The sequence below is a fragment of the Aythya ferina genome, assembly GCF_964211825.1.
Source record: "Aythya ferina genome assembly, chromosome: Z".
NCBI classification, from domain to species: domain Eukaryota; kingdom Metazoa; phylum Chordata; class Aves; order Anseriformes; family Anatidae; genus Aythya; species Aythya ferina.
Window position 1 is genome coordinate 49,915,969 of NC_140299.1, and position 15,163 is coordinate 49,931,131.

Here is a 15,163-nt window from a genome sequence, read left to right on the forward strand (position 1 = left end):
ACTGCTCTTTAACACTTGGCTAACTGAAAAATGTCCCAATATACCAGGATGAGATCAGAGTTTCTGAGAATAATTAAGCATTTGCTGTGAGACCTTTTCTCCAATTCTTCTCCATGTGGGTAGTCTTAACCAGTATAAACTGGCTCAATTTCATTAGTGGGAATAGTTCTCGGCATTTTAACTGTACTGAACAGCACTAATTATGGGGGGAAAGCAGAGTATGACAGAAAAAAAAAAAAAAACTGTGGAAGATGTAATTGAAGTTCTAACATTATGGTCCAGAAACATAGCTTATTTTCTTTGCAGCCACATGGCAAGGCATTGCCTTCTTATTTGTTGGGTTACTTATTTATTTGATGGGTTATGAAGGAATTCACGGATATAATGTGCATTTGTCCAGATTTCCAGAGCCCAGGTTTAATGATTAATATATATTTCCATCATATGAGCAAAGCTTGGCTTGTCCATGAAATCTGAATAATCTGAATGAAATCTGAATAGTCTGAATAAAATCTGTTTTGTACAGGGTACAGAGCTTCAAAGGGAGTAAACAGATTCCTTGGTGTCATTGAAAACCAGACATCCAGCTGTCAGGCTATAAGAGAAAATCTTTCTGCACTCCCATGTCATCCCTACAATACCTACAAGTACTGCATGCTCTCCCAGTGAGGGTTTTTTCTTACTGAACTACCAAAACTGACACAGGATTTTGCCTGTATATGGTGAAAGACATTTTATTTTCCTTGTAGAAAAGAAACGATCTTAAAGGTGGAAATCAGTTTGGCCTAGGGATGTATTGTCTTTGCTGTGGAGATTTCTTTAGAAAGGCTGTAATGTTGAGACAAACAGAGGAGATGCAGGCTTTGTTGCAGTTCTTTTGCAGAGGCACTTCACTCCGGTCTTTGAGTATTTGTTGGTCATACCTAGGTTGTATGGTAGAGAGGAAAGCCTCTGTTTTCCCTTCTATTAAAAATTAGAAGGAAGGGGGTTGTGGCTTTGGGGGCAAGTGTATAATTTGCCATGTGGTAGTTCTGGAGGAGCCTGGGTTGTGGACCAAAATGTTATTCACTGGCATTTCTGTAAAAATGAAAGAGGAGAGAGTGGTAGGTGGCAAGATACACAAAGTTGCTTCACTTTGAATTTCATGGACATCTCAGCATAGTTAAGAAATAACAAGATAATAATACTGGGGTAGTAAGTACAAACTGCAGAAACTTGTAAAAAAATACTATTATTGTGATGTCTCATTTAGATGCACACTTTGCACAGAGGTAATTCGGCCTTTAAGTTCATCTAGTAACTGATGATACTTCCTTGTGTGTCAGCATGTGTATTTGCTTGTGGAGCTATTTCACAAGACTCCGATATCCAAATTAGAATGCAAACTTTGTGTAGTCGCAGGGCTTGTGGAACTATAATGAAATGCATATATCTGCAAGAAGCTCCAAACAAACTAAAATTGGAGTTTGTGCTGGAACCAAGATCTAGGGATACTTATTTCCCAGCTTTTATTCTACACTTCAAATTTTGTAGCAGTCAGTGCACAATAATGCAGTTGAAAGTGGCAAGAGTTTCTTCCAATGAGTTTTCCCAGTATTATTTTACTATTTATGGAGTTTTGTTGCTTACAGAAGCGAAATATTTTTGTGATTCTTTCTTTCTTTCTTTGTGTTTCTGTTCTCTGCTTCTTGTCTGTGTGTACTTAAAAAAATATATATATATTTAATATCTTAAAATGTTAGAATCATTTTCCTTGATGTTCATATTAATTACAGAAAATTGTCCTTTATTTCAGAAGTATTGTTGACTATCTAGTACTTTACTGTCCTTTCCAATGTGTTTAGGTGTGTAAAATGAATTATTTTTAATTAAAAAAAAAAAAAAAAAGTTTTAAGATCTGCAGATAATACTACAAAACTTCTTCTATCTTTTGTCTACTTAAAGCTGACATAATATCAATTATATTAAAAGGGGTGTGCAAACCCTGGAATGTTGTTTTTGGAAAAGAGTTGCTTTCTCTGTTCCAGCATGAGGAAAATGAGAATGTGCTTAGAATGGACATGACAGCAGCACTGGTGGAAACTGGAATTTTGCTAAAAACTACAAAGCCGACATAGACTGCTGCTTTAAACATCCTTCCTTCCTTCCTTCCTTCCTTCCTTCCTTCCTTCCTTCCTTCCTTCCTTCCCTTCCTTCCTTCCTTCCTTCCTTCCTTCCTTCCTTCCTTCCTTCCTTCCTTCCTTCCTTCCTTCCTTCCTTCCTTCTTCTCTTCCTTCTTTCTTTCTTTCTTTTCTTTCTTTCTTTCTTTCTTTCTTTCTTCTTTCTTTCTTTCTTTCTTTCTTTCTTTCTTTCTTTCTTTCTTTCTTTCTTCTTTCTTTCTTTCTTTCTTTTCTTTCTTTCTTTCTTTCTTTCTCTCTCTCTCTCTCTCTCTCTCTCTCTCTCTCTCTCTCTTTCTCTCTTTCTCCTTTCTCTCTTCTCTCTTTCTCTCTTTCTCTCTTTCTTCTTCTCTCTCTCTCTCTCTCTCTCTTCTCTTTCTCTCTTTCTTTCTTTCTCTCTTTCTCTCTTTCTCTCTTTCATTTAGATCAGCCCTTCACTCTCTTTTTAATTGCCATGTGTATATTAAGTTGCCTAATCAGTCACAGGAGTTTAGGTGATGGAAAGGACTGCATCACAGGACTTGGTCAGAAATGGTCATGAGGAGGGACCATTAGAATAGTAGCAAGAATTCAACCTGAAAATGAAAGCTGTCAACTCTAGGAAAATGTTAAATCCTTCATAATACACTTAATGTAAATATTAAAAAACTTTTTGAACTAAACAATTTTTCTTAATTTCTATATATCAAAATAAATGTTATAGAAATCCCAGTCTCATACACTAATGAGCCATCTGTGGATTTGTCTCAACTTCTTTGAGTTATCCATAATTTAAATTTTTAAAAGACTTTGGTGTTCATTATTTATGCAAATCATAAACTTAATTATGGACTTGACATACAGATTTTCTTCTTTAAAAAAATGGGAAGGAGGTGGCTCAGACTTTACTATTCAGGCTTAAGTTTATGCGAACTTCTTAGCCTCAATAGCTGTACTGCCCATAGACTATTTTTTCCAAGAGAAATTAATAGCTTTGCCAAGCCTCTTTCATTTTCCAAGAGACTAGCTCTCATTTTCAGCCAACATTTTTTTTTTTCTGCAACTTGTTGGATGTCACCTTTGAAAAAAATGCTTTTTATTTATATCAAGTCTGAATCAGAACAATTCATCTAACTTCTTGTTACCTTTGAAATCTCCCTTATGGTGAACCCTTGGTGTTGGCAGCTAAGCATTACTGAAGATCAATTTTCAATATTAGGATGATTAAAATATTGAAGGAAAATCAATTTTAGATAATCTTTAATAAAACAAACATATGTACCTTTGTAATGTTTAAATGTCTTTTTTCATACTGTGAGTTATGAACTGCAGATGGTGGAGCTGAACAAGAAGGATAATATTTGCATATACATACATTTCAGATTTGTGGTCTGAACACAAGTACAACTGTGAGTATTATCAACCATTTCATACTCAGATGAAAATTTAATCAAGGAAAAAGTCCTGATCTCCCATTTTTAAGAAGCACAAGGATCTGGACAACACTGTCATTTATGCAGGTTGAGTGAGACAATGGGATGTACATTGCTCTGCCGATCTTTCTGACATCACAGTAGGGTTGCACATTGTCTTATTTGATACTGGAAGAAGATAAACCTCAAGTATACTTTTAATTATCAAAACCTTTAATTATCATCGCTTCAAAAAAAATATTTATTTGAAAAATCACATGGAATTTATGGGGAAATCAGCCACAGCATCCTAACACAGGTGCAATAGAGACAGTTGCACCTTCAGCATCTTTTGTGTTGGAGCATCCTCTGGCAGGGTGAAAACTGACTTCAGATCTTTGTCAGCGTAGACTTAATATGTCCTCCTCAAAATTCTTTGGACTTACATCCACTGTGCTATTTTTCCTGTTTGAACAGAATAAAGTTCCAGGTAGTGGAACTATGAGTGGCAGATACTACTTTCCAGCATTTGGGTTCTAGATTTCTGTGCATTAGGTTGTTTGTCTAACAATGCTGGTGTATGAAATGGAGTTTTGAGGCATCAGTAATAATAATAAGCTGCTTACTATATTTGAGCCTTCAAGTGAGGTGGTGGAGGCTGAGATGATTTATTTTCAGATCTCTTCATTAATATTTGCTAAATCATACCTGTGAAAGAGTGTAAAGTCCTTATGATGGGCAAAATTGCTTTAAGAGGAAGTGAAACAGGTTTCCCAGATACTAGGATTTGTTCTTTAATTAATGGGGGTGGGACACGTCATAACAAATCTTTTACTCACTTCTCTTGTGATTCAGACTGATCAACAGCTTAATGTTTCCAGTATTGTACTTTTAGTCATAGAAGTATCAATATTCCAAGTAGATTATAGTTAAAAATTCTTCCGTATCTAGTTACGATTATATGAAGTTCTGATTAAATAAAAATAAAGAGACTTCACAATTCCTTTCTGCTAATTTTTCTAGCACTCAGACATGAAATACAGGATTTATCATAATATATAGCTCCAATACTGCAGACTATGTCCTTTCAGCCTTCTGGAGGGCTTTATGTAGGTGCAAGAAACTGACTGCACCTGCAGTAGTACTGTTGGGCTTTACACGTAAACAATCTTTTGGTCTTTGGAGCTTCAAGTTAACATCTCAGTCTGTGAAAAGAAACTTAATGTTTTCATATTCTTCCAGATAACTTGCAACACACATTCCAGCATGTCTGGATACCTTTTTCCTTTCCTTTTTCCCTCTGTCACTTTTTTTACTTTTAGTTATCTGAGAAGACATAAGAAATTCATGGGCAGCAGTTTTTAGTTAACACAATGTGAAATTGTGGAGGCTAAAAGCATGACAAAATTCATATAGAAATATAATTCCTATATGTTTGTCAAAATATTTTAACTTTTTATTGTAAATGACAACAAATAGTAGGTGTTAAATGCTGTGTTTCAAGTCTTCAGTTAGTGGGTGTTAGGCACCAGGAGGAAACTTAATGTGGTAGGCAGATTATCCCATGTCAATTTACGGTAGGTTTTTTACACCTTCACCTGAATCATCTGGTTCTGGCCAGAGGTACAGGAAGAAAACCAAAGTAAATTACTATTGGACCATATCCAACACTTGGATTCCTATATTTCTAATTCCTGTAGGAGTCTCTCTGTCAAATAGGTTTTTAAAAATTACAACTAGAGTTAGAATTAACTTTTTTTTTTTTTTCCCAGAAGAAGCTAATGAAAAAGATCTCAAGAACCCTGATAGTTGAACTGCCCCATGTAGTCTGTGTGAATACAGAATACACATTTCTACGAGAGACTAGATGTGCTGTAGTACAGTGAAATTTAGAAGTCCAGTATGTTGTTTTCAGTTGCTTTGATTTTTTTTTCTAATTATTTTTTTTAATATATTGATGCCAAGAAAAAGTGCTTCTTATTAAATTTAATGATATTAACAGTTTTGATTGTTGATAAGGGTTGTCATTCTTCAAGTCATGGTGCATAACAAATACAGTTTTCTGAGGTTAAAAAAATGCATAACACATATGTGCTGAAAATCGCTTTCTTTCACCAAGGCAGTTACCCTTTCTAAGCAACAAATGATTTGTAACATATGTTCTAACATATGTTCTTTCTGGCAAAATTATTCCAGCAGCAATGCTGGGGAAGGAGCAAATGAAGAAATGCCAAATAATAAGACAAGAAAAACAATATGGAAAAGATGATTGATTCATAAACTCAGGGATTTTAAGGTCAGATGAACCATTAAAAAAATCTAGTCTGATTGTTTAAAAATGACCACAGAATATCACACAGTAAATAGTGAATCAAATCCATGTCTTCATTTGAAACTAAAAATTATCGTCGGACTCGCACCTAATCTTAATATATTTATTTCACTTAAATAAAAATATACTATGTGACATTATTCTGACTCTTTGCATAGTATTTCTAGTTTTCCAGCACCCCTTTTGAAATGCAGCTGCCATATCTGTGCAAAGAACTACTATTGATTACTTATTGTGTTCTTTCCCAGTTTCTGTCTCGTAATGGTGTGCTTCTGGATTACTGCTTTTGTACCTGATGTCACATAAGCCACATATTCACTTAGGAGCTCAGGATCTGTTGTCTGTATGTCATTATCTTGAAATATCATTTGGGATCTCACTATTTTGGGTTGAATTTATTTTCACGTGTAAAACTACTTGGAAGTTCAATGACAGTTTCATTTGTTCTTCTAAAGTTAGTAGTCAGATTTTTAGATGCCATCCTGCAGATTTACACTGATAGAACTTGCTTGGTTATACAACTTGAACATTAGGATTTATGCATTCTCTGTTTATTAAGGCACATTTTGGCACATATATGTAGGTTTACAGAGTATATGCTTCCTACACACTTGGGCAGTCCCTTGCACTACTGGGCACCTTACTTTTGATAATTATGTTTTATTATAAACCCTTAATTTTATGCTAGTGGCTTGTAAATGGTTTTTCCAGGTTTACACACATCTCTTTAGTCTTTTTCAGCTTCACATTTTTGAAAATCTTACTCTTGAGGAGTCTAAAATCAATCTGAATTTTCAGGAAAGATTCAGTCTTTCTGACTGATCTGACTGTAGTCATCTATTGGGCAAAAATTCTGCAATGTGCAAGTTACAGACCAACAGTCAGCTCTCAATACTTAGAGTAGACCATGAACTTTCCCAGAATCTGCCTGTTACTTGTATTTCAGTCATTAATGAGAAAATGAAATGACTGAAATATGTTAAGCATTTGTATTACTACCATATTAGTAGCGTATATAACTTATTTGACATTAGAACGGGAGTCTGCTCATTGAACACTTAGTGGTAAAAGCTTTTTCTGTGCATATAAAGCTCATTACTTTCTCTGTGTGATACAGGGAATGCTTTTACAGATGATATTAGGCAATAAATTATCATACAGCCAATTGCTAAAGAGCACAGTAATGTTTGTTTTCCAAGAATGAAATAGTGTTGTCATTGAATTCAATAGCCAAATTCCCATTTGCTTTAACCAGGGCTAGGATTTAATTCAATTTATTTCAGTTCTTAAATTCTGAACAGTTCTGTTTTTCTTCTGATTGTAGACTGACCTTTGCTGATGATTTGCAGGTTAAATGTGGTCTATCACATATTTACCTCAATTTTTGTGATACCTGAGTAAACGTTATATGAAACAGCTATACAGTCATAATCTGTGATGGAGTCTTTTTCTTACACTTACTCCTAAATTGAATTCCAGCCAAGATTACAATGAGTTTGTAGAATTAAATGTTTGATAGATGGAATTTGTATTTCAAATATTTGTCATTCACATATATTGCTTGATGAAATTCAAGCTGAAGATGGCAGATGTCTGTCTTCTGCTATCAGACATCAGTGTTTGTATTTCATGTCAGAAGTTCAGCTATCTCTGATTTAGCAGGATGTTGGAGTTAATTAAACTGAGGCTATTGAGAAGCTGCTTGTCTTCCAGTATGCTGGATGAAAGATCACTGAAAATCTTTTTAATGGATAGGATTTTCTTTCTGTAATATTTTATGATATTTACTTATGCAATATTTTATTTAAAGGACTATTTTGGTGGCTTGATGGACACAGGGGTAGCTCAAACGCATAACTCTGAAGACAATATATCAATGAAAGTCAAGAAACATTAAATTAACGTTCTTTACAGAGTATTTAAGATCTTTTAATCTCCTTGTTTTGTTAGGCATTTTTCTTATTTATACTTACATGCATGCATAACTTTGTTTATGTGAAGAGTCCTGTTGAAATTAGCTTCAAACGCATTGAAAAAGCTGTATGCAGAAGTATTTCCCAAATGCATATCTGAATGAGCTTTTTCAAAGACAGGGAAAAGATCATTTATTTTTCTTTGAGCTAGAATCACAGAATCATAGAATCTCCTGAGTTACAAGCGACCCACAGCGATCACTGAGTTCAACACCTGGGTTTGCACAGGACCACCCAAAAAATCAGACCATATGTCTAAGAGCGTTGTCCAAACGCTTCTTGAACTCCGGCAGGCTCAGTGCCGTGACCACTGGGGAGCCTGTCCCAGTGCCTGACCACCCTCTGGGTGCAGAACCTTTCTCTAAACCCCATCCTGACCCTCCCCTGTCCCAGCTCCATGCTGTTCCCTCCTGTCCTGTTGCTGTCCCCAGAGAATGGGACATTTGGGAAGACCATTTCATTTGGGAATTAAGCCATTTGGGAAGACCATTTTTTCCTGTTGTAAAGATGTCAAAGCCTTGATTTTTATTCTTCAGGGTAAAAGTATCAAATTCTAGAAGGCGTCAATTTTCCTATTTGTAGCTTGCTTGTAAGCCCAGTTACAAACTAGTGAAAGGCAGAAGGTCTAAGTGATTTACACATTAACACACTGAAATCTATTTTCAGGAGGAAAAAAATAGGCGAATAGGACAGGATAACAATAAGAACAGCCGCAACCCCACTGTTATGCCTTTATTCACGTGACTGAGTCTGAGTGGAAGCTTTGCACTTTCTTCTTTCCCCCTGCCCCACCTCTTAAAGTTTCCATAAGGATATGAAATCTGGCGCAGAGCAACCATCTGTTTCTCATTTGTTCCTAGGGAATTTGAACTAATTGTTGTTCCCCGTTTGCCTTGCCTCATAAGGTCAAGAAATCTTTCTTTTTACAGGTTGAACCCTAATAAGTTAACCATTTATGGGAATTCAACTAGGAATATATTTTCATATAGTTTGTATGCTGTATTAAGTGCACCGAATATAACACATACACAGCACATGTAACATGAGCATATGGCTCATGTTACTCCTCTGAAAATAAATAATGGTGTACCAATTAGTCCTCCGTAGGTAGCACTACTTTGCACTAAGTATTCCAGCAGGAATGTGGATTCTGTGGAAAGTATCAGGCATGGCTCTGATCAAAGTGGAGTGAACAAATGTGTGGCTTTTGTGTTCTGGATCTCCTTCCCATGAATCATCATGAATTTTCTTAGGAACAAGATATACAGTTCCCAGTCCTTAATTGCTTTATCTGCTCTCTGGTTCATTTGTTCATTTGTGTGTTTGTTTTTAAGACTCTTTCTTATTGATTTTACTGGATACATTGTCAATGCACTGGTCAGTTTTGGGGTCTAGCTACCTTTCATTACTTGCATCTGTGAGAAGGAAAAGAATTGAAAGATAAGATAATCTTGCAAAAATAATTACATTCAGTGGAAAGTGTTGTGCTACTTTTGTAAGCATTAAAATAACTTAAATTGCTGAGTCCTCCTACCATTTTCTTAGTACAGGTGTCTAATGGATTAAAAACAGATTCCTGTTTTATTGAGTCTAATATAATAATACAGTGATCTTTCCTCTTTTCCAGATTACAGAACAGGCCCATGTTTCACACAAGTTAACAACCAGATGTGTCAGGGCCAGCTAACTGGAATCGTTTGCACGAAAACCCTCTGTTGTGCAACCATTGGGCGTGCATGGGGTCACCCCTGTGAAATGTGCCCTGCCCAACCTCAGCCGTGTCGTCGTGGTTTCATCCCTAATATTCGCACTGGAGCATGTCAAGGTAAGTCTTCTGGTTTAAATTGTGCATGACTGTATGACTATATTCATATGGAATGCATTGCATCCATTTAAAACAAGATCACAGTTTTCCCTGTGTGTTCTGTACCTCAATTTTGATAAAATTCTGATAGCTTCACAGCTTCCAGAGTTTAGCTAGTGTACTTATAGAACAAATCTCAAATGCCTGGAAAAAATGAGTGCCAATCAAGAAGCTGTAAATATAGAGCATGAAAAGGTCAGAATGTCTGTTGAGCACAACCATCAGCTACTGCAGTAGTGCACCAATTAGGTAACAGGAATGTGTTGTTCTGGCCCTTAACTAATATGTATGTCATTCATTCTTCTGAAAAATTGACTGTTTCTTGCTATTGAGTAGTTTCCTTTTTGAAAGGGATTGGCAGTTATTATATAGACATTTTTTAATCTCAGTATTTATATAAAACACATGGTGAACCTCCTATTGGATAACTCTGTGTGGAATTATATGTGGTGCCTAAAGGAAAGATAGGGAGGGTCTCTAGTACTAGTAAGGAAAGGCTGCAGTACTCTATTTCTAGGTTCATAAAATGCAGTCTAAGAATGGGCAAACTTGAAAGATAGGTACCTGAAAGAGGTACCTGTTTTGCTGTTTAGTTACATTTTCGAACAAACTGTGTAAAGAATGCAGTAACAAAGGATAGTAGATCTTCTGAAGTGAATATTTTTCTGTTATAGTTTGGTGCACATGGTCTGTTGATAGATTTAATTGTCTTAGAACCTTTCCAAGGAACAATGGAAGCCAGGCAGAAACCAGAATCAATTTCCATTTTGTATAATTTGGACCTAAGACACCAGCAATAAGTTTCTTGATTCAGTTGTCAGGCCTCAGGATATTTTTATGAATGTTTTGTCTATTAACAGCTCAGAGTAAGTTTAGCATTAGGGCTGAAATATCATGTTGTAAATCAACATGGTTTCTCTGAGTTCTGATTATAACTCATATAAAGAAATAAAGTAATGAAGAGAACAAAATCCTGTTTAATCAATCAGCCCCTACTCAGTCTGGGAATAAACCAGCAGTGGTTCAAATAATTTTGGATGACACATTTTTTTTTGTTTTCTCATTTCAATAAGTGTCTGTGTACTGGTCTGCCTCTGTATATCCATATGTTATGTCTTAAAAAACCTGTGTGAGAAAGCACATCTGTGATACTGCAGGCATTACATGCATATGTAGATTTCTGTGGTATAGCTGAGATAATTTTTAGTAAAGTGATGAAGTTGAATAGAATTATCTGCTCTAAATATTTATGTAGATGAGTCCTTGTAATGCTAGAATACATTCTACTTTAATTTGCTATTTAAAAAACAGCAAAAAGAACATAATACCAGGATTTGTTTGTGTGTACGTGTTAGCAAGAATTTCTGTTAGAAAATTCAGAAAAACGTCCTGATTCAGGCACATTCTAATGCTCAAGGTAGTATAAAAGATTTCAGGAAAATTGGAATTTTGCTACTACAAGAAAGGGTAGATAATGTCCTTTTATCACTCTTATTTCATTATTTCTTATCTTTCAGTGTCTGTTTCCCCTTCCCCTCAGCTCTCTACCCACCATACCCCCCTCCTGCCATTGTGTATTGAAACATTAATTTTAGTGTTCCTTTCCCCTGTGCTGCCTCATGGCTCATTGGCTAAAAGCTGCACAAATTTAGTAAGATCAGCTGTTTGGCTGGATTTCTACTTCAGGGCTCCTGCATAAGAGTTCTTGGTAAGGGTTGAAAAAAATGAGAGAAAATGAAGATACTTTAAAAATTTTATTTCTTTTAACATAAAAAATAGATATAACATAATTTGGGGATTTTTCTTCTTTAGTTTTCATTCTCACAGAGTTATGGTTGACCTGAAACTACATTGGAGGCTACTAGCTCAAATTTAGTTATGTGGAAATTCTCCAGCATTGTCTTAGCCAAGGCATCTATTTTATCTAAAATACTTAGATTAGTTTCAAGCAACAATAGATTTTTTAATTTTTCTTCATTGCAATTGTTTGCTTTTCTGTTTTCTGTGCATACACTGCTTAAAGCATCCAAACTAATGAAAGAGGACAAACATTTGATTGCATTTCTCTGTATATGTCATAAATAGGCCTCTGTCTGCATTTAACAGCTTATGCTATACTCTTCAGCTTGAAATGATTAGTATGTTTTAGACATTCTTTTCATAACAATGTCATAAACAGAAACAGTGTACTGAAGGCGTGCATGTTGGTTGCAATCTCAAAGTCAAACTCCATTGTGTGATGAAAATATTGGCCAGATATAATGAACTCTTAAAACTTCTTGGCCAAAGAGAGCCTGGCATAGCTTCTGGGGCTTAATTTAAATTATGTGAGAGACGTCTTTAGCACCCCTGCCCTCAATACTGTGTTTTATTTTTCTGCCAGTTTATTGTGTGTGGCAAATATTTTTAAGTTACGCAGTTAACATCATTGCTGAATTCCACTGGGAAGCATAAAAGCAATGTAGTAGTCTACTTTATGTGATAGATGAACAAAGTTTTAAAAGCCATAATTTTTGCTACATTTTTGGCATATTACTTCTGTATATGAAGATCTGATTGTATTTATGTCAGCAGGAGTCAGTACATGATGTTACAAGATGGCGGTAAGGCACAGATGATTAAAAGTTAAAATTTCTGGGTGGGAGAGGAGAGACAAAAAAAAATCTTTGTTCTACAAAATCATTATGTTGTCTTCCAAGCTTTTCTTTCAAACTCTGACTCCTGGTAATCCCTGCTGACCTAAGTTCTATGTTTGCAGGCTGGTAGTATGTTATATACTCCATCCTGAATTATCATTCCACACTGCTGCAGGAAGGGACCGGACATAAAACTTGCTATTGTAGAGACTGTTTTCTTTCCAAACTCCTTATTAGGGTGTGTAGTCTGGAGAAATAAGCTACAGGGATTTGCTACAGTTATTTAAGAAAATCTAAAAGGGAGCCTGGACAGGAAGACAAAGAATTTAATCAAAGTAGGAGAAAGAGTGGTAGATCTGTGAGTTATGCATAAATGTAAGTCTCAATAATGATAACAGGCAAGGTTATGCAGAGGTAAACTGCAACAAAGAAAATAAAAGGATCAAAATGGAGCAAATGTGAAATATTAGCAATTCAGGAAACAATTGTTCTCTGCTATCTGAGGAGGCATCATTTAGTTAAATATAGGCTAATATGAGCTAAATGTTAGCCAGCAATGTGTATTTGCAGCCCAGAAAGCCAACTGTATCTTGGGCTGCATCAAAAGCGTGGCCAGCAAGGCGAGGGAGATGATTCTCTCCCTCTACTCTGCTCTTGTGAGACCCCACCTGGAGCACTGCATTCTGCTCTGGGGCCCCCAGCACAAGAAGGACAACGGCCTATTAGAGCAAGACCAGAGGAGGGCCACAAACATGATCAGAGTGCTGGAGAACCTCTCCTACAAAGACAGGCTCAGGGAGTTGGTCTTGTTCAGCCTGGAGAAGAGAAGGCTGTGAGCAGACCTTATAGCAGCTTTCCAGTACCTAAACGGGGCCTATGGGAAAGCTGGGGAGGGACTCTGTCAGGGGATGTGGACAAGGGACAAGGAGCTTTAAACTAAAAGACAGTAGAAACAAGGAGGAAATTCTTTACATTGAGAGTGGTTAGGCACTGCAACATGTTGCTCAGAGAAGTTGTGGATACCCCATTCCTGAAAATGTTTAAGGCCAGGTTGGATGGGACTTTGAGCTACCTGGTCTAGTGGGTGGGAAGTGTCCCTGCCCATGGCATGGGGAGTTAGAACTGGATGGAACCAGAGGTCCCTTCCAACTCAAACCATTCTGTGATTCTATTCAATGATTCTCTGATTCTAAATAGAAAGATTAAATGAGAGTGGTAATAAATGTTTTCATCATGGGTTTTAGAAACAAATATACTGATCTGACTAATGTTGCGTCACCTTTTTAATGTTCTGGTAACATCAGATTTGCAGAGGCTTACATTAAAGGAACACAAACCCCCTCATTATTTAGTAAAACTGTACCTTCAACATACACCAATTGGACCAGATTGACTCAGTCAATAGTTCAAATGTTTGGCTTTTTTTTGAAGTGGATGCTCACATCAGCAGGTAGCCCAGCCTGAGAGCTAATGAGTGATTTGAAATCGGTATTACTTGCAAGCCTTAGTATTGGAAAATATATCATAATTGTGGTATGCATTAATTATCATTCTGACAAGATTTGACTAGTAAATATGAAGTTGTTCCTATTCTTCACAGGATGTGCATGTTGCTATCTTACTGTATCTTAAGCTCTTTAGCTGGAAAAAACAGGTGAAAAGTTGGGTGATAAAGCAGCCTTCCTTTGTAGTCAGTTCATTTCATCTCTGTCTTACCCATACATAAGTTAGTGTGTAAGTCTTCCTGACTGAATAAGGCTTTTCCAGATTGATTATGTTTGCTTAGTAATGTGCTTGTATAGAACATTATGGTAATATTATTACCATAAACAACTAATGAGAAATTAAAGAAGCAAAACAAGACAAAACATTTTTTTTTCAGCTGTTTCCGTTTGGCCATTGCTTAAAAATTGGGAATTCAGGCAAGAGGAACTCTACATAATTGCCACTTCTACATGGCCTTAGGAACAGCATAATGGCAGAATACTTGTCTTAGACATTTTCACAGTTCCTCCCTGCATTCCTCAACTGTCCATTTCTGAGCTACACCCTTTGCCTTCTGACAGTTAATTTATTACTATTATTATTATTATTATTATTATTATTATTATTATTATTAGCATTAGCATTAGCATTAGCATTAGCATTAGCATTGGAGAGAGAAAAACAGTCCATGGCTGAATAGCTTTTGAAAATACAAAGGTTCTTCTTTCTGTTAGCGTTGCTGGTGTTGTTAAGAATAATTATTCAAGATAATATGAAAAAAAAAAAATCTGTAGCAGTAATATAGTGTACTGAATGTTACAGGCACTGACATAGTACGAAAGTGAGAAGGTAGTTAAATTTCAAATTCGCAGTCAAGAATGATAGATGGTAATTTTTAGATAACTTAGTGTTTGGAATTAATGTCAGATTTATTAATGGTATTAACAGTGTCAACCTAGATCCCATTCTCCTGTCATGAAAATTAGTATTATAAAAAAAATAAATAAGCTTGGTATTACTTCTGTTGTGTTTTCAAATTTGTAGTATTTCTGGTAATTAGAACGTTGTAGAAGAAGAACTAACAGTTTTCCAATGTATTAACAATTATTTTGCTTTTTGGTTCCCACATGCAAAATTAATTGCACAAAAACTCCCCATACATATTTATAGGTAAAAATCAAGAGAAAATGCATAGTTGGGTAATTACTAGTTACTAGTAATTAGTACTAGTAATTACTAATTACTAGTAATTAGTAGTTACTGCTATCTTAAATAAGATGCACTCTCTCCTGAAGTATGGTATAAAAACTGAGAACATTTATATTT

General features: G+C 35.8%; 1 protein-coding gene across 4 annotated transcripts in view; it reads left to right on the forward strand.

Moving 5' to 3' along the window:
* FBN2 (fibrillin 2) overlaps positions 1-15,163 on the forward strand; it is a 201,232-nt gene that overhangs the window by 32,541 nt on the left and 153,528 nt on the right. For all 4 annotated transcript variants that reach the window (XM_084504020.1, XM_084504022.1, XM_084504021.1 and 1 more), the window contains one exon: positions 9,480-9,677. In XM_084504020.1, coding sequence (XP_084360146.1) covers positions 9,480-9,677 — 198 coding nt within the window. The remainder of the gene's footprint in view (positions 1-9,479; positions 9,678-15,163) is intronic.